Source organism: Carettochelys insculpta, chromosome 17 (genome assembly GCF_033958435.1).
Source record: "Carettochelys insculpta isolate YL-2023 chromosome 17, ASM3395843v1, whole genome shotgun sequence".
NCBI classification, from domain to species: Eukaryota; Metazoa; Chordata; order Testudines; family Carettochelyidae; genus Carettochelys; species Carettochelys insculpta.
This window is the reverse complement of record NC_134153.1, coordinates 24,897,268-24,920,537: the sequence shown is the minus strand read 5'-3', so window position 1 is coordinate 24,920,537 and position 23,270 is coordinate 24,897,268. Positions and strand designations below refer to the sequence as shown.

The 23,270-nt window shown below is 43.1% G+C and overlaps 1 protein-coding gene across 6 annotated transcripts in view; it reads left to right on the top strand.

The window, feature by feature from the left end:
- NCOA6 (nuclear receptor coactivator 6) overlaps window positions 1–22,784 on the top strand; it is a 64,843-nt gene extending 42,059 nt beyond the window's left edge. For all 6 annotated transcript variants that reach the window (XM_075011875.1, XM_075011872.1, XM_075011876.1 and 3 more), the window contains 4 exons: window positions 2,558–2,626; window positions 6,054–6,090; window positions 18,067–18,215; window positions 22,648–22,784. In XM_075011875.1, the coding sequence (XP_074867976.1) occupies window positions 2,558–2,626; window positions 6,054–6,090; window positions 18,067–18,215; window positions 22,648–22,694 (302 nt within the window). In that variant the 3' untranslated portion in view covers window positions 22,695–22,784. The remainder of the gene's footprint in view (window positions 1–2,557; window positions 2,627–6,053; window positions 6,091–18,066; window positions 18,216–22,647) is intronic.
- Window positions 22,785–23,270: the final 486 nt, after the last annotated feature.

Sequence of the window (23,270 nt, the reverse complement as noted above, 5' to 3'; positions counted from 1 at the left end):
AATGAAATGGAAATAAAATGTCTTCTGAGGTAAATACTCTGAAGCATTTCTGATTAGCACTTCATATCATGAAATTTGGGTGCCAGGATTTGAAACCCTGACAACATTTAATGGGAATCTTTCCACAGATGTGTATTGGACCATAATTTCACCTGAAGTATTACTGATAGCTTTATTGAATCATTGGAAGTGTCTTAACAGCTTCCCCCCAGCCATTGTGGAATGTTAACAAAGATTAGACGTGTCAATCTTTTAAAATATTAATGGCAAAGAATGTTATGTTACTTTCCAAGTGACTTTGCTGTAGGGAAATACAATCCAGATAGAGCATCTATAATACTGGTGCATAACTAGCTGGATTACGTTGAGAATGGCTGTGATGAAAACGTTTCATAGTCATGCCAGAAAGGCATAATGAGTAGCAGGGTTTTGCAGGGATCAGTTTTGGGACTGGTTCTATTCAGTAGTTTCATCAGTGTTTTAAATAATGACAGAGACTGTACTTACAAAGTTTGCTGATGATACTGAGCTAGGAGGGGGTTGCAAGTGCTTTGGAGAGTAGGATTAAAGTTCAAAATAATCCAGACAAATTAGAGAAATGGTCTGAGGTAAACAGGGTGACACCGAGTAAGGACAAATGCCAAGTACTCCACTTAGGAAGGAACAGTTAGTTGTGTGCATACACAAAATGGGAAATGATTACCTACAAAGGAGTGCTGCAACTAGGGGTCTAGGGGTCACAGTGAACCCCCAGCTAAAAATGAGACACCAGGGCAGCGCTTGTTTAAAAAAAAAAAAATCATTCTGGAATGTGTTGTGTTGTAAAGAAAACACGAGAAGTAATTCTTCGAGTAGTGTCCTCATGGATGCACCACACTGGGTATCGGTGCATCCTTGCACCTCTGATCAGAGGTTCTTCATTAGGTGTAGTTTCCTGCACCGCACAGGCCCCTCAAAGTGAGTAACTTCCTCTTCTGCTCTATTCTGCACTGATTAGACCTCAGCTGGAATACTCTGTCCAGTTCTGGGTGTGACATTTCAGAAAAAACATGGACAAATTGGAGAATATCTAAAGCAAGAAAAACTATTAAAGGTTTTGTTTAGTCTGGAAGAGGGAATATTAGTTTTCAAATATCTGAAAGATTGTTACAAGAGGGAGGGAGAAAAATTGTTCTCTATAACCTCTGATGATAGGACAAGAAGCAATGTGCTTAAACTGCAGCAAGGGAGTTTTAGCTTGGACAGCAGGAAAACCACCTGAACAGGAAGTTTAAGCACTAGAATAAATTGCCAAGGGTAGTTGTGGAATCTCCATCATTGGACATTTCGAAGAGCAGGTTAGACAAACATCTGTTGGGGTGGTCATCTAGATGGTTTTTGATCTAGCCATGATTGCAGGGGACTGGACTTGAATACCTCTCAAGGTTCCTTTCAGTTCTGTGATAGTGTTTTAAATGTGAAAGCAAAAGCCTTTTTACATGTGATGAAGCTGAGTTCAAGATAGTCATTATCCTGCCACCTGAGTTCAGCAACTTAGGGAGGCATAGCTAGGAGCATATTCTGTGCTGCTTTAGATTTTGATGCTGGTATCAGCTGCTGAAGGAAGAACACAGCAGATCATTTAGTCTTGTCATGTAGTTAAAGGAAGAAATGAGTTTTCAATTTTCTCTGAAAATGTATGTGTAACTTTGTCTCTAAAGTGGTATAGTCTTTTGTATAATTGGGACTTAAATGGTTTTGTTTTTATTTTCTTTTTGAAGTATTCCCATTATGCTTTTTTCTAGCAAGGCTTGTTTTCCCCTACTTGTTTTGAACTTGGTAGTATAAAGAATACTATACTTTGAATCCTTGCAATTTAATTGAAAGTGTAAGTGTTGAACACTAACCGACATTCTTTCATAAGGTGTTTGGAGTCATAATAGTTCAAACCAAAGAAAGATCAGAATTTTTAAAAATCTACATAAAAATCCTCTAATTGTGAGTTCTTTATCTCCTGTGATGTCTAACTTCACCACTTTTCTAATCAACCAAACTATATGGATTGGAGAAATCCAAAATTCTTCATTAAAAAACATGCAGAATTTCTTTGTTTCCCCTTGGTCTTTGTACCACCTTTCCCCACCACCCTCTGCCCTAGAAAAAAGAAGTCATTAAGTTCGATCAGGCTTGTCTACACTTGTGGGAAGCCCCATTAGAGTTGATCTTCTGTAATTTGATTTTGTGCATCCAGTAAAGATGCTTAAAATTGATCTCTATGGGGTCTGTGGTCAACCCCCTGCACTCCTGCTCTTGAGAGGAGTAAGGGAGGTTAATGAGGAAAAATGCTCAGTGATGACAGACTTTACAGATACATCAATTCTAACTATGCAACAATTGCTGTAGCTAGAATTGCATATCTGCAGTCAACTGTAAAGTGTACTGTAGACTAAGCCTGGGATTTCCATATTACAGTATAGGTGCTACACCAATTACATGCAAGGCTCAAAAAAAAAAATCCTGTAATTGCCTTTGAAAGGAAAATGAATCAATGCTGACCTTTCCCTCCTTTTTATCTTAGCATCATCACAACATTTAACACAGAAAGAAACTCCAGTTGCAACACAAGAAAGTGCTGTTCAAAGAACAGGTAACTTCAGCATACTCCTGTGCATTGTTTGTGCCCCTTTGCGGTATTATGTGTTTCTGGGGAGCAGTTGCCTTCTGCTGAATGTAAACACTCGCCTTATTAAAATTTTTTTCAGTATTTTTATTTTGTTGAAAAAGTTTCATAGCTGGATGGGGTTGATCAGTACGATAGCAATTAGGTCCTACTGTTGAAACGGTTTGTCTTGAATGCCTTAAAATTTAAATTTTAATTTATGTGAGCAGACTGTATTGTTTTTTGAAATGTAGGTTGAGATTTTTCGAATTACTGATAGGGATTTAGACACGTTTTCCATTTATTTTAATGAGAGGTATATTTAAATCTCACGGGACAGCTTCTAAAGTCTCAACCATCAACTTTGATGGGCTGGATCTTCCAAAAAGCTCAGTTCTTCAATTTAGAGACGTAGATCAGGAGTCAGCAACCCCCAGCATGGGTCCAAAGACTGGCACATGAGCTGACTTTCATTAGCACGCAAGGTGAGTGCTCAGCCCCGTCCCTCATGCACCTGAGAGCTTGATCAAAGCCTGTGGATTAATAAAAGATGAGCTAATGCTACCAATGACCACCTAACCGGTAAAGCTCTGCATCTTTATTTGTTAATGAAGCTGTTGTAGGTAGGACTGTTAGTGACTGTAAAAAGTGTCACTGGCATTCCGTCTGTACATAGAAGTCAAAAGGTCAAACTTCTGCACTCAGCCTCAGAAAGGGTGGTGATTTTCAGTGGTGCTGAATAGCAGCTCTTGGGTGCTAAGGAGCTCTGAAATCCATTCAGGTGCCTAAAGGGAAACTAAGTGCTCTTGAGAAGCTGTCCCCATCCTTAGAGGCCTAAATGTGCTGGTGGGTACCTGGTTCCTTTTGAGATTCTCTCCCTAAAATCTTATTTTTACTAATTTTTAGTAAACCATGACAGTGTGTGTACTGATTCACTTTTCTTGCTGCCTTTGGAAAGAACAGTTTGCTATTATCTAAGATAATAGACATACTACATTCTGTTGAAAACAAACCTTGCTGAGGCCTTAATTCTAAAAACACACATGTGAGTAGCGCCATTGACCAAGGGTCTGGGGCAGGTTAGATTTAAAAGTGGGGCGGGATAGCATTGGCCTTGTGAGTTCTATCCTTGAGGGGGCCTTCCAAGGGTCTGGGGCAGGTTAGGTTTAAAAAAAAAATCTGTCAGGGATGGCAGTAGGTCCTTCTGTCAGGGCAGGGGACTGGACTCAATCCCCTCTCAAAGTCCCTTCCAGTTCTTTGGGGGGGAGGGGGCAGAGAGAGAGAGAGAGTGTGTTTCAAAACAATGGAATCCTTAATATGTGTACACTTCAGCACATGTGCATTTGCAGAATTGAGGTGTGATTGCAAATGGGATTGAAGAAAACACTGATCTGATTTGTTCAGAAACATCCACTTAAATGAAGGAAAGTCATTACAGGCAAGCATACCCTTGGGGGTGTGGGTGTCATGAAAAAGCTGCTATTCTGATTTTGACAGTGCCATATTATTCTTGGTTATAGAATTCTGCCCGGAAGTAAAATGTTTAGTATTTTCAAAATTCAGTCTCCTGCTCTATAGTAGCACAGAATCCTGGGGCTGAAAGGGACCTCAGGAGGTCATCGAGTCCAGCCCCCTGCCTAAAGCAGGATCAACCGCAACTAAATAGCCAACTTTGTCAATCTGGGACCTAAAATCCTCCAAGGATGCAGATTCCGTGGCCTCCCTAGGTAACACATTCCAGTGCTTCACCACCCTCCTAGTGAAATATTTTTTTCCTAATATCCAACCTACAGCTCCCCCACTGTAGCCTGAGACCACTGCTCCTTGTTCTGCCATCCACCACTACTGAGAACAGCCTCTCTCCAACCTCTTTAGAATATGATATATGATATGCTATGCTATTATTCTGTTTTGCTCTTCTGTTGTTATGGATTGGACAAATATAAATCAAATGGTTAATTTGATAAGCCAGTGGTCCTTATTCGTTAATGAGATTTTTTTTAAAACATATTTTTATAATTGTCATTCTTGCAACGCATGGCAAAATTGCATTGAATTCAAAAGTTACCAGGCATTGTTAAAGCATCCTTAAAGGAAAAGCTTGTCAATGCTTTGTGCAGCAGTGGCTTAAAAAGGTGAAGATAATTTTAGGATGTCTTAAGGATAGAGTGCAGAATAATATTGAAAATATCTATACTATTATAAGAGGAGAGTCATCCATATGACCATCCCACCCTGGCTGGGTCCCCAGGGTGGAGCTGGCAGCAGAGCTCTGCGCCGCTGCTGGGGTTCCCCGGCTTGGTAAATGCCACAAAGGAGGGGGCCCTGCTAGTATTAAATTATTATACTATTCTGTCAGTCAGTGGCATGTCCTTGTCTGGACTACTGTGTTCAGATCTGGGTACACTGTCTCAAGAGAGAGTTAGCTGCAAGAGAACGGATTCAGAGACTGGCAACAAGAAGGTAAGAGATGTGGAAAATCTCTTGTAAGAATTAAAATGGTTACCTTAGAGAGGGGACATTCAAGAGGAGCACATGCTAAAGCTATACAAAATAATGAATGGCATGAAAAAAGTAAATCAGCAACTTTTAGTCATTCTTTCTCATAAGAACAAGGGGACATTCAATAAAACTAAAAGGTGTCAAATTGAAAAATGAAGTAATTTTCCATACATTATACAATAAGACTATGGAACTCATAGCCACCCCCTATTTTTGAGACCAGAAGCTTAGCAAGACTCAGAAAAATTGTACATATTTATAAGAAGAATATCTTGACATATACTTTCAAGATTAAACAAAAAAACTCTTTGTAAAGGATATAAGGCTTCATGGCATAAGGCAAAGACGAACTCAAATGAAGTTTAAGGAAAGCCTGCCTCAGTGGGCAGGCTATGGTACAATTGCTTTCTGCAGAGTTCCTTGTATCTTTGATGATGTAGCTTGGGATGGCCAGTGGTCTGAGATTTGTTACTGGGCTAGCTGGATGACTGTTTGATCTAGTATGAGATTTCCTAGTTTTAGGGTTACTTAGTTTGAGAGTAACAATTGTCTTAAAGCAGGGACTGTTATTTTACCAACCTAGTTTAAGGTGAGTGATGTGAGATAAATAATGATACCTAACAGCTTGGGTTTTTAGAGGTAAAGGGTGGGATCAAGTCACACTCATCAGGAAAAAAAAAATTGTATTTTACAATGCGAATATCTGAATCTAGACTCGATTTCTTAAAATATAGGTGTGACTGTGTATATTTCTGGTATGTGTTTTAACATTACCATGAAATGTGAGAGAATCCTACAGTCTGTTCAGCTTTCCCGTATATTACTGGTAGCAAGCACGCATCTTCCAGGGGCTTAATGTTTAGCATGTATACTCTTCCACAACAGGTTAGAAATGTATCTGTTTCTTTTGCAGAACTTGAAGCAAATGCTGCAATAGTTTCTGGCCAAAGGTAAGTAGATAGTAACTGTAAATACAGAATGGGCATAGCTGTCTGTGGAGGGTGTCTGTTTCTCTTTGAATTTCCCTTAATCGTATAATTTTCAATAAATCCTTCATTGCCACAGCCTCTTTGTTCTCCTTGGCCTCATCTCTCTCTACTAAAGAGGCGGGTTGACCCATGTGTTCTTTAGGTGGGATTCTGTCCCATTTTTAAGACTCACAAACGTATGTGCCCTTACGCTTTTGGATAGTACTCCCTTATATACCCTTAGGTCTGAATGTCTGCTCTTTGTGAGGATCCCTCGATGGTAACAAAGGTCACAGCCATCCATAAAATTCCAGATTGTGAGTGTGTACTTCTCCAAAGTGGGACTCTGCCGAAGCAGTGCTTAAAGTAATTTATTAACCTGCTCTTTTTTGAGTGGTGGTCCCTATTGTATTTCACTGAGGGTTTATGCATGTGCACAATGAATCCAGAGCATTTAAAAGTAATAGTGCTGAGTGGTCTGAGCATGTACCTGACCTGGCTCATCATTTTATCCAAGATAATGATAAAAGGGTAGAGGACCAATTACATCTCCAGTTCCTTCTCACCACTGCATGGTGCAGGTTGGAATGATTGGTGGCTGCTTGTGACACATTTCCTCCAACAATCTTGTATGTAGTTAGTTTTTATGGATTTGTACTGTTTTTATTGTTTTGGGGTTGTTTCTAATATTTTTAGATTACAATAGCTAGTTTGGGGGCCTGTGTTTGTTCCCACTACTGCTGCCACTGATACCCCCATGTTGGTACTGGTCTATGCCCAAGTATTTAAAATCTGTGCCTCCTGCCTTCATTTCTTAGTGATGAACATCAGTACAGCTTCTACTGCTTGAGAGAGGGCACATTGCATCCAGGAGCAGTATCAGTCCTTCCCCAGCCACGCCCAGGGAAGGTCGGGCACTCAGCCTCAGGGAGCACCTCAGGGAGGTCACCATGAGACCTCATTTGGATGCAGGCCAAGGTATCTCCCCTGTGTATCAGCCTCAGAAGAACTTGGTATATGGTTCCTAGTTTTATTTATTGCTGAAAACTGATATTGGCAGAGTACATGGACGGGTGCTGGTTAATCTAATCAAGCCTAATTTTCATGATAGTCTATTGATGTTCTGGGGGGCACCTTCTAATAGTGGAGATCTTCAGTTGACCATGGGGCATCTAATGTTAGAAATACTGCTATACCTTTGAGAGAAATAGTTCAAGTAGTGTCCCCATGCATGCTCCACACTGGGTGTTGGTGCATTCTTGCACTGGCACTCGGTGATTCTTCTACAGCCATGGTTTTCCACCCATGCACAGCAGTGCTTCTTCATACTGTCTGGTGCCCACGCACCGCATGGGCCTCTCAGTTCCTTCTCCACTGTCCTCAGCTGCAGACAGAGGTTTGCTCTCTCCCTGAAAGACAAAGCAGAGTTATTAGATAGTTTAACATTGTTCTACCCTTATCCAAGTTTTCTTTCCTGTGCTAAGTTCAATTAACCAAAAGAAGAAGGGGGTTGAAAAGTGTTTAGTTAGTGTTAGGATTAGCTACTATGTCAACACCATTGCAGGCTCCCTGAGCTTCAAGGGATGCTCAACGTGCAGAGAAGCCATGTCAGTCTCTGACAGCCACACTTCCTACATCAAGTACTTGGGTGAGGGCCACCAAACCCAGTCCGGCATGCAGTGCTCCGGCCTCACAGCAGACTGAGCTAACAGGCTCAAAACTTTTCGCTGTGGAAAATACCTCCAAACACTGGCGCTGGTGCAGCCTTCCACTGAGGAATCAGCACAGGAAACCAATGGTACGGACTCTGTGCATCCTCAACCTTAGTCAGCACCACATCCACAACAGCAGACCCCTCGCTGGCACATACCTGGCCACTGGCACCACCTTTGCAGGCTGTGCCAGCAGAAAAAACTGCCATGGTGTTCCTGGCACCATCTATGCCAGCCTTGCTAAAAAGGCCACTTTCAGAACTGAGACGTCAACACTCGGCACCTCTGATATCCTCAGCAACACTGGCTTCAACCGCTTCTACCCCAGGTCCTCTAAAACCAAGACCCTGCCCTCGGTGCCGAACCCGGAGTGCAAGTGGCAGCGCTCCAAGTCTCCATGCTGCTCACACAAGGCATCAGACTCAGCACCCCACAAATCCAGAGCCATGGCACTGCCCCATTCTCACACGGCACGGGAGTCAGCACCAAAGCGGCATAGGACATTGCTTTACCAGAGCCTCCAGCACCAGAGCATGGCATTGTGTCAAAACGGTACCATGAAGACCCACCACCAAGCAGCACTGGCACCACTCAGCTCACCTCACTGAGTGTCCCCAGTGCCACTTGCATCCCTATGTCTGTTGCAATGCTCAGGGTTTTCATAGGGCTTGGGGGTTAAACTGCCCAGGAAGAGGTAGTTCTGACCGCAGGAGTGGGTTTTTTCCATCACAGCTCTCCAGGATCTACGCATTCCAAGTGGGAGGATGTGCCACCCACTGTGGCCTACCCACAGCTATTCCCATGGTAGTTTGTGCATACCCTCACAAGCAGGTATTGCTGTGGTCATCATGGCAGGCACAGTCACCCCACTTCCATGCCCTGTTGGCACTGTCCATGGTGTTCAGGGATTGCCCTCTGTCACCGCAACCTCCTGTGTTGGTGATGTACCCACATCTCAACATTCTGGGGCTGAGGATTCCCTGTCAGAGGATGAGCATGGATCCCCACTGCACCATTCCTCATCTTTGTCAAATGACGTGGTCATTTTTGGTGTTGCCTCCCCCTGCAGATGACGCAAGGGAATTTCAAGAGTTATTCCAGCGGGTGGCCCAGGCTCAGGAAAAGGACCTGTAGGAGGTGCTGGTCAAACAGTATAGGCTTCTCCAAACTCTGCAGCCTCCTCCTTCTAGAATCATGATGCCTATAGACAAGGCCATTATAGACCCCACCAATGTCATATGACAGGCACCAGCATTCATCCCTCCCACTAACAAGAGGGTCCAGAAGCACTGCTTCATGACCTCCAGGGACACAGAGTTCTTATTTAACCACCTGCATCCAAACTCATTGGTGGTGGATGTTGTTGTCAGATGCTACCAGTGTGGTGCTCTGCTCTCTCCAATGTTGGTATCACTCGGCTGCGTGCGTGGGATCCCTCTGTGCACTGCCCCAGCTCTGCAGATAGCCGACACAGCAGACCCGAAGAGAACCCCCAGTGATCACAGAGTCTAGTAAGGTGCGAAGGCACGTCGGCCAGGTTTATTGCCGTATTGGACACAATAGTACTTCCCTGTAGACTTATTAGTCTAAGTCAGGGCATACTACAAATATGCACCCACAATCAATGGACTTGGCTCAGTCGGTGGCAGGACTTTCCACTGCCCCCCTTGGCTGGACCCAGACCACACCCCAGGAGTACATTCTTATACACAGGTACAAACAATTTACACATCACTCCTGACATATTGAGGTACAACCCTTCTACGTAGTTGGGTGCTGCCTCTCACCTTGTACATGTTGGTTCGAACAAAACAACTTTATCCGTCATATTACCCTTTTGCCCCTGTCATTGGGATGGGTTGGCCTGTTCTTTCTTATCTGTGGAATGTTCCAGGGTAGGGTGTTCTGGTACCATGTTCATACTTCAATATGCTAGGTAGATATGTTTATGCAACATCAACCCTCTTCTTGCCAACTTCTGTGAGCAATGCATTCCTTTAGCTCACAGCTGAACTTTGCTTTCTGTTAGCAAAGCCTTGACCATTACTTTAATTCAGGCCTAAGGCCTCATACTGGGCCTGTACTTACTACAGATGTCGTCTGCAATAAGGCAAAGTCCTTCCTTTCCCACCTCTCAGAACAAGTCAAATAAGAAGTGGGACATCATGGGGCACGAATTTTATTCATCTGGCATATTGCTCCTAAGGTTGGCAAATTATTTGGCAATGTTGGCCGACTGCAACCATCTAAATTATTCCAAATTGCAGGAGTGAGTCCCTGCCTTGCCTGAGCAATAGCATCTGGCCCTCGTGAATGTTATCCACATGGGGTACATCAGCACCCATGTGACACTTCATTCCGCGATAGACATGGCAGCTAGGATCACGGCCTCTGTTGTGGTCATGAGGCATGCATCTTGGCTCCAACTCTCAGGGATCCCCAAGGACCTGTAGCAGGAAGTGGAGGACCTCCCCTTTTGACTAGCAGCAATTGTTTGCTAAGAAAATGGATGAGGTTCTTCACTCTGAAGGATTCTCGCACCACACTGCACACACTGGGAACATACGCTCCCCACATTCAGGCGGGCCTGCTACTTTCCCTACCAGAGACCACAGGAGCAGTTACAGCAGCATTTTGAACCTTGCCAGCAGCATTGGTCCCAGTGGCAAAGGCCCAAGAAGCAATGGCACCAGCAATCCAAACAGCAGTTTTGAGGGCATGCTCGGGAGTCTGAGATCTTTCTGCTTCAGCTGTTGCATAGTATGAGCACCATCCATTCCACCACTGCCTCTGGCCCTTTTTTGCACCACTGGGCTGCCATTACCTCAGACAGGTGGGTCCTGAAGTAGTGTCCCAGAGATATTCTATCCCATTTACCTCTTACCCCCTTCCCCTGTCCCTCTTCAGGGACCCTTCTCACAAGCCTCTCCTTAAGCAAGATGTACAGCACCTCCTCTGTCTGGGCACCATCAAGCCAGTCCCCACAGTTTCAGGGTAGGGGGTTCTATTACACATACTTCATAACTCAAAAGAAAAACAGGGAGTGGAGGCCCTTCCTTGACCTCAGGAGGCTCAACAAATACATTCTTTATTGCTTGTTCAGGATGGTGCCTTGTGATCATTTTTTCCAGCACTGGACAGAAATGATTGGCTCTCAGTTCTCAGCCTACAAGATGCCTATTTCCACATCACGATCCACCCAGCACACAGACGTTTCATCCAGTTTACAGTGGCGTCCTGCCATTATCACTATTGCATCCTCCCATTACAGCTCTCCTCCATGACCAGGGTCTTCTCCAAGACACTGGCAGTCACAGCTGCCCACATGCATTGGCACGGTGTCATCATTTTTCACTTTCTGGATGACTGTTTCATAAAAGGACCATTTGTTCCTGGAGGCCTTTTTCATGCTGCGGGTCACTATGGACCTCCTGTTAAGTATCAGCTTCCACACAAACTACAGTAAGTGCACGCTTCACCCCACACGGTCCCTAGACTTCATCTGGGCCCACACAGACACAACCACCCCCAGCGTCACTCTGTCCCTCCAGAGATCGCAGGTTCTGCGCAGTCACATCATAATGGTACGACTGTCCCCACCATCATGGTGTGTGTCTGCCCCAAGCTCCTGGAGCACATGGCTGCTACTACTACATACGCAGTCAAACTGGCCAGGCTTCCTATGCAACATCTTCAGTTGTGGCCGGCCATCTGTTATGCTCCAGCCAGGGACCCACTATTCAGGGCCATGGCTGTACCGCTGCAAGTTCTCGCCTCCCTCCAGTGGTGGACATGTCCAGACAGTATTCTCACCAGGGTGCTGTTCCACCAGCTGCCCCATCTGTCACCCTCACTAGGGATGCCTCCCTTATGGGATGTGGGGGGCCCCCTTGGGCTTCTGCACAATCCAAGGCAAATGGTCCTTTCTTGCCTATGCTGTCCCCAAATGTTTCCTGATGGGTCTGCAAAACACCTTCCCACAGCATGTCCTCCGCTCCCTGTTTGGGACCTTAATCATGTGCTCCACTGCCTCATGAATAGACCCTTTGAACCTCTGGCAACATGTTCCTGGCATAATCTGTTGATGATGGTCTCATTTTTAGAGGCCATCACATCAGCCAGGAGGGTTGGGGCACTTACTGCTGTCATGGCTGAACCTCTTTATACCATGTTGACCAAGGGCAGGGTCATTCTCCACCCTCATCCTCACTTTCTTCCTAAAGTTCTCTCTCCATTCCACATCAACAAACGTATACACTTACCTGCGTTCTTCCTGAAGGTGCACTCCAATCCTGCGCATGTGGCGTGGCACGCTCTCCAGATGGTCGGGCATTGGCCTTCTATATTGACTGCATGAGGCCCTGGCACCAGTCTTCTAGGTCCAAGAGTCTGCATGTTTTCTCAATGGCTGTCCAAATGTATTCACACTTGCTATGCACTTCACTGAAGGGAGCTTCCAGGTGCTCTCACCGCCCATTCTACCCAGGCTGTGTCTTCCACTACCACCTTTCTCAAGAACTTACCCCTTATGGATATATGCAAGGCGGCGACATGGTCTGCCAGCAACACGTTTGTACAGCTATAGAAGAATCTCTGAGCACTGGTGTGAGGATGCACAGATACCCAGAGTGGAGCACCCATGGGGGAGACAAATCTACGAACCATCATTACTGCACAAGATGACTTCCTCTTCTTCTGAGACTACTGATCACGTTTTTCATGCTCTCCTAAATACAAAAGAATGAATGGTAGTCAAGGCAAATGGTATACCTTGCCAGTGTTGGACCCATTGGGTGTACCAAGCTCCAGATGGGGGCTAATGCTATAACCCTCTGAACAAATGAGATTAACCAACAAGTATGCTTCATCCCTCTGTTTCTTTCCCACTTCCTGTCTCTCTTCCCCATTATCCTGCATTATCTTGTCTGAGATCAATGTCAATGACAGGCCTATAATTATCCATGTCACCTTGTTCACAATTTTTAAATATTGGCAAAACATCAGCTTTCTAATATACTTAAAAGCAAAAACAAAAAAAAACCTTCCTATTGTCCTTCATTCTGTTGGCCATGGATTTTTCCTTGTGTCCTTTGCAGTTTTTCTACATTTCCTAAATTCTGATTTATGTTCATTACTATCAACTTCCCTTTATTTTTATAAAAAATTGTAGGTGCTTTCATTTCCTGTTTAAACCAGGTCTTTTTTTAAACCAATACAGCCTGCTTCCTTGATTGTGGCTTTTTGGGCATCTAATAAAGTGTTCTTAAAGAATTACAAATTATCATTCACATTTTTCTGATTTAAATTTTTCCTGCTAGCTGATTTGTCTCATAATTGTTTTCAGTTTTCGTGAAACTGGCCTTGCTCACATACCAGGTGTATGTACTACTGATCTGCACTTCATTATGTGTGCATATTATAAATGTGGTTGTCACCTGAATCTACTCAACCATTAATTTTTAATTGTATGATCTGTTCCCCCTGCTCAGTTAAGACAAGATCCAGTATAAAATGTCCCCTGTGTTGGGTGCAACACCAAGTTAGAAAACGCTCATTTGTAATATTTAGACGTTGGAAGGATGTTTAGGCACCGGCAGCCGCAGACCTCCAACGTGTGATACCCCAACTGAAGTTGCCTGTGCTCACATGGCTGCTTTTCCTACATGGTATAGATAGGTACAAAGAAGCTGGCCATCCTGTTCTCTGATGTGATTTGGTGGTCTGTGAGGGATACTAGTACTCCATCTTGTGGTTTATTTGCTTGGATATTGATCTAAAAGCAGTCAAGATAACTTCTGCAGTATCGGTTACTCAGAAGAAAGTTTGTACCTTCTTTGACAGAGTGTATTTTTGTATGACTGCCGGTGAAGTGGTGCAAGTTCGTGTTTATGGAGTTAAGGAACCCTTCCCAGCTGAGTGGAATCCCAGAACTGTGCACAAGTATCATGTGCATCAGAAGAGCCCTGTCTCATGCAAAGACTAAAGGTTATTTGCAATTCAGGAAGCTTGTCTCTGAATGTTTTGGGTTTCCTTAAATTTAACAAGGGAAGTGGCTGTAGTGGTACTTCAGACATCACAGTCTTGGGCACTAATTACAGTTCTGTGGAGTCAGAGCCCCAACATTCCATTTCCATCTCTGCCTGTGACCAGAAGTCATACATCACCCTTCTCTGAAGTAGATAATTATCAATAACTCTATTTTACTATCTACTGACGGGGAAATAGACTAAGGGACTGAGACATGGAGTGCTAATCTAATGGATTAGCTTAGAGGGCAGTGTTCACAACTTTTTTGCGCTGGTGACCTGCTTTGGACTTCTTTTTTTAAAAAAGTGACCCTCTGTGCCAGAAGAATCTGCAACCCCCTGCCTTAAATTCTGTGCTTCAGGCTTTGGCCCCCTCGTGACTCGTGGTTCACAGGACTTCAGGACTCACGCCTCTCTTCCTGGGGCTGAAAGATACAAATTAGCTTTATGGAGCCTCTGTGGTGTGGGGGCCACAAACTGTTACTGCTTCCTATCATCTAATCCTGGCTCTGCGTGAAACTCCCTAAACTCTTTGTTACCCCACCTGGGGGTTGTGACTCCCACTTTGGGAAGCAATGATGTAATGGATAGCTGAGTGATCTGGGTTTGGAGAAGCCTGGCGTTGACACTTGTTTTACGTGTTAGGGTATGTCTGTGCTTACCTGTCAGTGCGCCGCGATCAGTCGATCTTTCGGGAATCGATTTTTGCTGTGTATGTGAACGTGCGGCAAAATCAATCTCACTGACCTTGGCTGTCAACCCTGGTTCTTCTTGCTGACGTGTGGACGTCCCTTACTCTATGCGAGCCCAAAGAGGCCTAATCTACACCAGGGAACAAAGTCAGTCCTGTTATGTCTATTCTAGCTGCGCAAATGGCATGGCTAGAATTGCACAGCGGGCATCAGCTTTGATCTCTAGTGTAGACCAGGCATCTAGCCAGTCATTTAGCTTTTGTAGGCCTCTTTGTAAAAGGAGGATACTTACTTACTTGCCTGCCTGGTTACCTTATCTGTGCACTTCCATGCTTACTCATGTTCTGTGGCTTTTTATTTTTGTAACTTGGTTTTGGAATTTCTTGGCTTTCAGACATTAGCTGTGAAAACTACAAACTTGTTAGTTTTTTCTCTTGAAATGAGGATCTTCGTTTAGAAGTGACTGTAAAAATAGAACCTTTGTACTCTACAGATCTTCTCTGTGTGCTTTTTTTTTTCTTTGAGGTTGGGACCACTGACTAAAATACATTTTTATGCTTGTCAGTTCTGTAGAGCCTTCACAAGAGGGGACAGAGTGAATTCTCTTCCTCCCTGTATGTTGTCAACAGAGGAGTTCAATTAGTTTTACAAAGACTATGTCTACACTAGAGCATAAGCATTTAACTCTATTTTTTTTTACAGTGTGACTCTTCACGGCAAATACCATTAGGTCAATTTTAAGGGGTGCTAAGGTTGACTTTCTTGCCCCACCCCTCCAATGCGGTGTAATGCCAACTTCAAATTTACAAGGTCTAATTAATGCTAGTGTGGAAACATCATTACTTTATATCAGTTTTTATTGGCCTCTAGAGATATACCACAATGCCCCGAATGTGTCTGTTCTGGCCACTTTCACCTCCGCTGCTCTCCAGGTATGTAGGAAGTAGGAAACAGGAAGCCCAGCAATTTGAGTTGGTTTTCTTTCTGGCCAGTGTGGTAATTCATATCTACCCATGATTTCTCAGGGTCACAAAAGAGCCCCAGCGTTCAGCCATCAGGAGAGCCAGGATGTCATTTCTGTATGGGTGGATGAATCTGTGCTGAGTAAACACCAGGGATGCTCAGCAGTCCCAGGTGAAAATCAAGACCCCTCCACCCCACATAACTGCTGAGCTGTGCAGACTGTGTTAGCAGACAGTGATGTGCCCTGTCGTGTGGGGTTTCAGTGCTTGAGAGGGTTTCTTCCCTTCACAGGATTTAGCCAGAGAGGCTGAGAAGCTTGTTTTCTGCTCTTCACATTTTACAGGGCTGCTCCCACCCCATGCACCATGCGGTTGGCAGGCTAGCCTCCTCCCCCCCACTGCTTGGCTGATGGGCGGTGCAGAGCATGCTTCCAGACAGTGGCAGGTCCTGCCATGTGTGGGGTTTCAGTACTAGAGAGGGCTTTTTCCTGGCACAGGATTTAGCAGGAAAGCCCAAGGAAAATAGTGTGTTACGCACCCCCAACCCCGTCTTAACTGACTCTTCCTGCCTTTTGTGGACCCATATGTCCTCCTCCTGGTTGTTGATTACTCCAGGCCCTTTATGCAGTGCCACAGAGAATCATCTGTGTAACTGATAGTGTGCACTTCCTACATGAAGCAATGAAATTGTAAAGAGTTTGCGGGTTGAAGGCTTCTTCCCTGTGAAAAACTTGTTTTATCCACTTCATATTTTACAGGGACTGCCCTTCCTCAAAGCACCATGTGCCTAGCACACTGGCCCCCTTTCCTCCCATGAGACTAGCAGACTTTCTGTAATATGGGGGTTAGCGCAGTGGTTAGAGCATTGGCCTTGTAAATCCAGGATTGCGAGTTCAGTCCTTGAGGGGGCCCTTTCAAGGATGTGGGACAGGTTAGATAAATTTCAAAAGAAAAGGATTGATCAGGGATGGTGATAGGTCCTGCTGTGAGGGCAGAGGCCTGGAACTGATGACCTTTCAAGGTCCCTTTCAGCTCTGAGAGGTGTATATCTCCATATATTAATGCGGACAATTCAAACGGCTTCTCTCATGGGGAAGGACTTCTGAAAAATGGCTGTTTTTCAACATTGGGGGGAATGAGGGCAATACAGTCTGGGTAGGTGACCTCACATACCCACAACCACTCATGAGGCATTTTTCCCATAATGCACCAGCAAAAAACCCAGAATGCAACAGGGCTGAAGAAACTGTGGGATAGTCCCACAATGCACTGCTGCAGCAGTCAAACTTTGATGTTTTAGTGGGGCCACACTAAGTTGACTTTGAGCAAGTGCAGACACTCAACTTAGACATGATAAAATCTGGTGTTACAAGTCTGACTTTATTTCGTAGTGTAGAGGTGGCCTTTGTTACCTTGTGAACCTGCAGAAGGGTTGCAGAGGTGTCACAAGGGGCTTCATTTGACCTCTTGAAATGTGCTGCTAAGATGAAGTGGGCAAGGAAGTATCTTTCGTTGGACCAGTTTTTGTTGGTGTGATAGGAAACATTTCGAGCTAGACAGCTTAAAAGTTCTTACTCAGGTGTGGGAAAGGTAACAAAGTGCCTGGGAATTTAATTTCATAACTTTGCTAGACACTACAGATAGCTGGTTTTAATAAAGACACTGGTTTTATAGATTTTAACAGCCTGCAGCCCACCAGTCCCCTTTTTTGTCCTGTCAAAAGGAGTGTTAACAGGCCACCTCACCTTTAGAGTATGTCGTAACTACTCATGCTGAGCTATCTGTTCAACTCTGTACTTAGATGGGACACTGAATACCTTTCCCAGACCTCAGGAAGGGCTCTCTGTGTTGTTCAAAAGCTTGCCTGTCTCACCAACAGAATTTGGTGCAATAAAAGATATTGTCTCCTGCATCTTGTGTCTCAAGTATTTTGTGACCAATATAGCTGCAACAACAGTGTGTAACAATGAAATTTACTACTGTTCATGTATGAGAAGAAGCTTAACTCCCAAAGCACCAGGTGAGTTTGCAAGGCTGGTAGAAATGAGAAGAAAACAGTTTCACATGTAAATTAAGCACGGCTAATCTGGTGTGAGATAAAAATGTAGAGGCCACAATACCATTGCAGAATAACTTTTCATGGCAAAACTGCTCTTTAAGTTTATACTTTTAAAGCATTAAATGTACCTTAATAAAGTATATTTTGGTCTGGGGTTAAATTATTTAGGAAGATTAGTGAAGCTTTTTAGTTCAAAATAGTTGACAACACTTTTTTAAAAACCACAAGTCCTCTTGTCTTCATCTGTGACTTCAGTTCTGTATTTTCTTATAGCAGTTTCTTACGTAACCCGTGGCATTTCCTTGGCTTCAGTAAAGGTGATATCTGCTGTCCATTTAAAATGTGCCTAATTTCTTTGAATATTGCATATACTTTTTTCCTGTGTCCCTAGCTTTTCATATCTTCAGTGCTAAGAGTCCAGAATTTAGTGCCAGTGTGCTTATCTAATGAATTGCATTTAAAAAAAAACTCCTGCACTTCACCAGAAATATTTTGTCCCACTTTCAGTAATGAGACAAAAGAGAGTTGTGAAAAGTCTAAAACGCCAAGCAGAAGAAATTCAAGAACAGAGGAGTCTGCTGTTCCACAGGAGCCTGTAGAGAATGGACAGCGCAAGAGGTCCTCCAGGCCGTCATCTGCCTCTAGCACTGCAAAAGGTAAAAGTGTGTAGCCATCTTTACCGTGGAGTGGGCAGGAAGTGGAGTAGTTTCCAAAATAATAATGGTATTTGAATAAGTGCACCCTGCCTATGGTTTACATCCTGTAAATATTGTATGCAGCTGATGCGCCTAAACCTGTAGTTAGTAGTGATGAGTTAGAAACCGGCTGGAGTGATGAGGTTTACATAGTTCTGTATGTTAAACTAATCTGTTGTGTGCAAATTTACCACTGTTTTCTGCACTACTTAACACAGTACTCAAAAAAAAAAAAAAGTCTTAGTTCTCTTATGGTACTTTGGGCAGTAATGGGTAGACACTGAAAGAACTGTGGTCAAGCAAGGAAGTGACATTTTTCCTGAAGTCTGAACTGAGAAAAATGCTTATGTCTTCATGTGTGAGATCAGCTTTTGCAAATCCAAATAATCTTGTTATGCTGCTCAGACACGCTTGACAAACTCCCTGGTGTGACCGTCTTAGCCTGCTGTATGCTTGCACACAGATCCTCAGCTTTCTGTCCACGAGTGTGTGAAACACTAAAGTTACAGGTGTTAACCCATGGCATCAGCAGTTGCTAGAATGTCTGATTTCTCTAAGGGCTGTGGTCTGGAACGGGGTATACAGCATTTGTGGGGCACATACATGTTCTCTAGCTGAGAGCATGGTGTCAGTGACTGGGGCATGGGTGGAGCCAGAATCAGTCAGAGCAGAAATTAGAGACAAGATGCCAGAGCTGAGAGTCTGAGCTGGATTTTACCTTGGTGATTGGCGGGGGGTGGGTCGAGTCGGGTCAGGAGCAGAACTTGGAACAAGCCGGCACAGGGGCTGTTACAGCCATGGGAGAATACTTTGGGTAGCTGCCAACTACCTTCAGAGTTTTCCCGTCTGTTTAGGAGCATCACACTCCCAAATGACAGTAGCTATAGGTGGGTCTATACTTACTACAGCGATGGAGGGGATTTATCCGTTGCTGTAGTAAATCCACAGGCTGTAGGCAGTTTGAGGGAATAATTCTCCTGTCAGCCAACCTGTGTATAAAGTAGGGGACAGGTTGACCTAATTACATTTCACAGGTCACTTTTGCAGCCCTGAGTGAGGAAGCTAGGTTGACCTAAGTTTTAAGTGTGGACAAGGCAATATGTTGATCTAAACATCCTTCTAGTAACATAGGAGCATCTCCACTGGAATTAGGTCAGCATAGCTGTCAAGGTATTTTTTTTTCATACCCTGACAAACTTACTTTGACCTAACTTTTAAGTGAAGACTGATTTAATGTTAGCAGAATTCTAATGTTAGTAAAATTCTAATTCTAATAAGATTCATGTAATGCAGTAGAGAGAATGTCCAGAGGTACTAATTTTAGCCACTACTTGAACGATAATCTATAAAACATAATACAGATTTATAACATGAAATTAATCAAATGAAATTCAGCAACTTTTCCTATACTCAGAAAGTTAAAAATGTTTGTTTTTACCTTCAAAGTGTTCTGAGGAATGCATCCAGCTACTGTAATGAGTATCAGAAATTGAATTGAGGTGTCTATGTATTCTGCAGTTCTATGGCTGTGAAATTCACTTCCTGTAATAGAATTGTGCTTCAGAATCTCATCTTTTATTTTAAGAATTATTTATCTTTGATGCTTTTAACAAATGATGTCTTCATGAGTTTGAGGTAGCCCGAAACAATGGCCTGGGGAGATATAACCTGCCCCATTCCTTATATTGTGTTAATTCTGAAACCTAAAGATGGACAAAACTATATCATTTTGAAAACAGAAAATGTGGGACTAGCATAAAATAAATGGGGGTTAGTATGAGAATAAACACTCATTTGTTGCACTACTCATTTTCCTGTTAATAAAATAAACATTTAAAAAAAACATTTAAACTGTTATAATAAAATACAGCAGCTGCCACAGAATTGAAGTCCAGCTTACCAAGTTGTATGTAGGACTTGATTTCCTTTTACCCGTTTTGGTGACTGGGGCAAGTTTAGGACCAAAGACAAAAATGAAAAAAAATTTTTTTTTTTTTTTTGAGAGGAAAAACCACTGTGCGTGGTGCAGCTTGCTGGATAGCAGATGGATCCTGAAACAGTTTGTCATTTGTGCATACTCCTATCTGTTCTCCCTTTTTAATAGGGAATGAGAACTTTCTTTTAAAAAAAATAGTATTTTAGATGCATTTGGGAATGTGTACTTGGAGACACCTAGTAAGTAAATAAAAACATGATACATACTCTAAGAAACATGCAAACTGACTTCAGACTGTACAGTGAGGGATAGGAGAGTCGTGCTTGTTGTCTAAACAGACTCATGGACAGTAAGATGGAATAAAAGATATTTTGGAAGAGAAGTCTGCTGATGACTGAGCCAGTTCTTGCAGGCATTGTGTAAGTCTCCCGTCTGGAAGGATTTAAATGAAGAGAGGGCTGTAACTTTTACAGACCAGTTCATGTGTGGAATGCCCTTGCTGAAATGCAGCAAGGAAGAAGCAGCCTAAGTATAGTTGTAGAAGTCGGCAAACTGTGAGTCAGTTTTAAGTGATCGGGGCATGCAAGACACACGGTTGTTTGTAGTTTTTGGTAGTGTGACAGGTATTAAAGTTCTGGTAGTGTTCAGAAGACATTAGACAATATGTTTTCAAAAGTGGTGTAACAGTGTTCCATATAATGGTGGAAGTTTGCCATTTGTTTTGCCAAACACCAGGAATCCTATGTAATATGCACAGAAAACAAACCCAACAGCTAGTATTGTTTGTGGCTGAAGGAGGTGAATGTGGCATGAGCTAAACTCAACTGACAGGTAGGGATTTCTAGGAGCAAAAAATTCTAGTTGGTATAAATCTTGCTGGTTTGTGCAGCTCAGTTCTGAGTAGCATTGCTGAATTTACACTGTTGAGAACCATTGGAACCTGCTTGTCTGCAGCCTTCATTGTCACTTTTGATTAATGACATTTTGTAATTTATTCATGTTTACTGCAATAACATTTCATGGGCACGAATTTGTCACTGTGTGTTACAGACTCATAGACTTTAAGACCACAGGGGACCATCTTGATCATCTAATCCATTGCGGACCATAGAATTTCACCCTCGTGATATAGCAATAACCTCTGGCTGAGTTACTGTCCACCTCAAATCATGATTTAAAAGCTTCTAGTTGCCAGGAATCCACCATGTAAGCTAGTTCAAACCAGCTGGTGACCAGTGTCTCATCCTGCAGAGGAAGGGCAATCCCTCCAGGGTTTCTACCAGTCTGAAACATAGGGATATTACCTCTTGGGCTTGGATATGGCAGTCAGTTGGATCGTGAGCATTTCAGCAAGATCCAAAAGTCAGACGCCTGGGAAACAATTCTCTAGCTGCTGGATCTTGTTGACTGCCACATCAGGGATTGGGGAAGAATGGGTGGATGAGGTCCTACTGGGGACTCAGAGCCCTACCCATGTAGAGTCCCATTTCTAGCCATGGAAGATATTTGCTAACAGTCATGGATGGGCCATATGCCACTCATCATACTCACCCCCCACCCCCCAAAAAAAAAATTAACCAAACCGACGCCTTGAAACAAATAACTTTTTGCCGCCCGCTACTCCCTGTGGACGGGTGTTTTAGAGTTTCACTCCTCTGATGGTTAGAAACTTCTAATTGCAAACCTAAGCTTGTTGAAGGACCGTTTATGTCCATTTGTTCTTATGTCCTCATTGACCCTTAAGTTTAACAACTTTCCCTCCCTGGTATTTAGTCCTCTGATGTATTTCTAGAAAGCAAACATCTCCACACAGTCTTTGTTCTGTTAGGTTAAACAGGCCGAGATTCTGCATTTAAAAGACATTCCAAAATCCAGGGGTCTCCCCCATCCCTTGCAGCTAAGCACTGCACACGTTCAGGTCCTTCAAGACTAGTGTTGGTTTTTATGGCAGTCCATTGTAAGATGTCAGAATCGTAACTGGAGCTAATGTAGTCATACAGAAATGTATGAGCGAAGTGGGTCTTGCCCACGAAAGCTTATGCTCATACATTTCTGTTAGTCTATAAGGTGCCACAGGACCCCTCGTTGCTGATGTAGTCATAGGGCTTGCACAGCACGTTTCAACCAAGGATCTCAGAGCTTTGCAGATGTTAAACCTTCAAATACCCCTGTGAGCATGGAAGCTCTTTGCCCGCATCCTTGTAAGAGAAGCTGCTGAGATTTTATCGTTATTTGGGATTGTCCAGTGTCCCTGAAGGCCTTGTTCGAGATCAGGGACCCATTGTGTTAAGTGCTGCACAAACTAAATTGAGAAATAATCCCTGCCCTGTGGAGCTCACAGTCTGAATTCCCCTCCCCTGCAGTATGTTTTTTTTTAAAATATAAAAAGGCGATTTGCGGGCCTCTCCTGAACAACTTACTAGCTTAGCATCCACAGGTTTTTTCTTCTAATTTCAGAAACGAATGCCAGTGCAATGCAGTCAAAAAGAAGAAAATCCAAGTAAATTACTGCATGGAAACACAAGACTTGTAAATGAGTGTGAATTTACCAATAGCAATTTTGAGCTGTGATTTTTTTATTAAAAGAATAAAATTTTGTACAGTAAGTCATCTTAATATACTGTTCCCAGTAAATGCAAGGTTTTTTCCTAGAAACAAATAAATGGATATAAAAATTGGGTTATTGTAAGATGAAGTCCAGAAGTGAGCACATTAACCTAATATGTTGTAAGAAAAGCAGGGGAGGAGCGGGGGAAGGCAGTTGTAAACTTATTTCTAAATTTTCATTTTTCATAAAAAAAAAAAAAAAAAAATTAGATTACAGGGTTGTCATTTTTAGCTATTAAAATGATGTATTGTGCTGTTAAGTACTGTATGTGAATAGCAGTAAGAGGGTTACAAGTAACCCCTGTCTTGTTTTGGAAATGTAAATAATTTTTTTAATAAAGTAGATCTGATGTATTTGTTGTAGAAAAGGACCAGTGAGATACATATGAATTGAAGGGTTTGTATAATGTGGAATCCCTAATGCTCGAAATAAATGTTATTGTCCTGTAATGTGGGTTGTATTATTCTTAGCA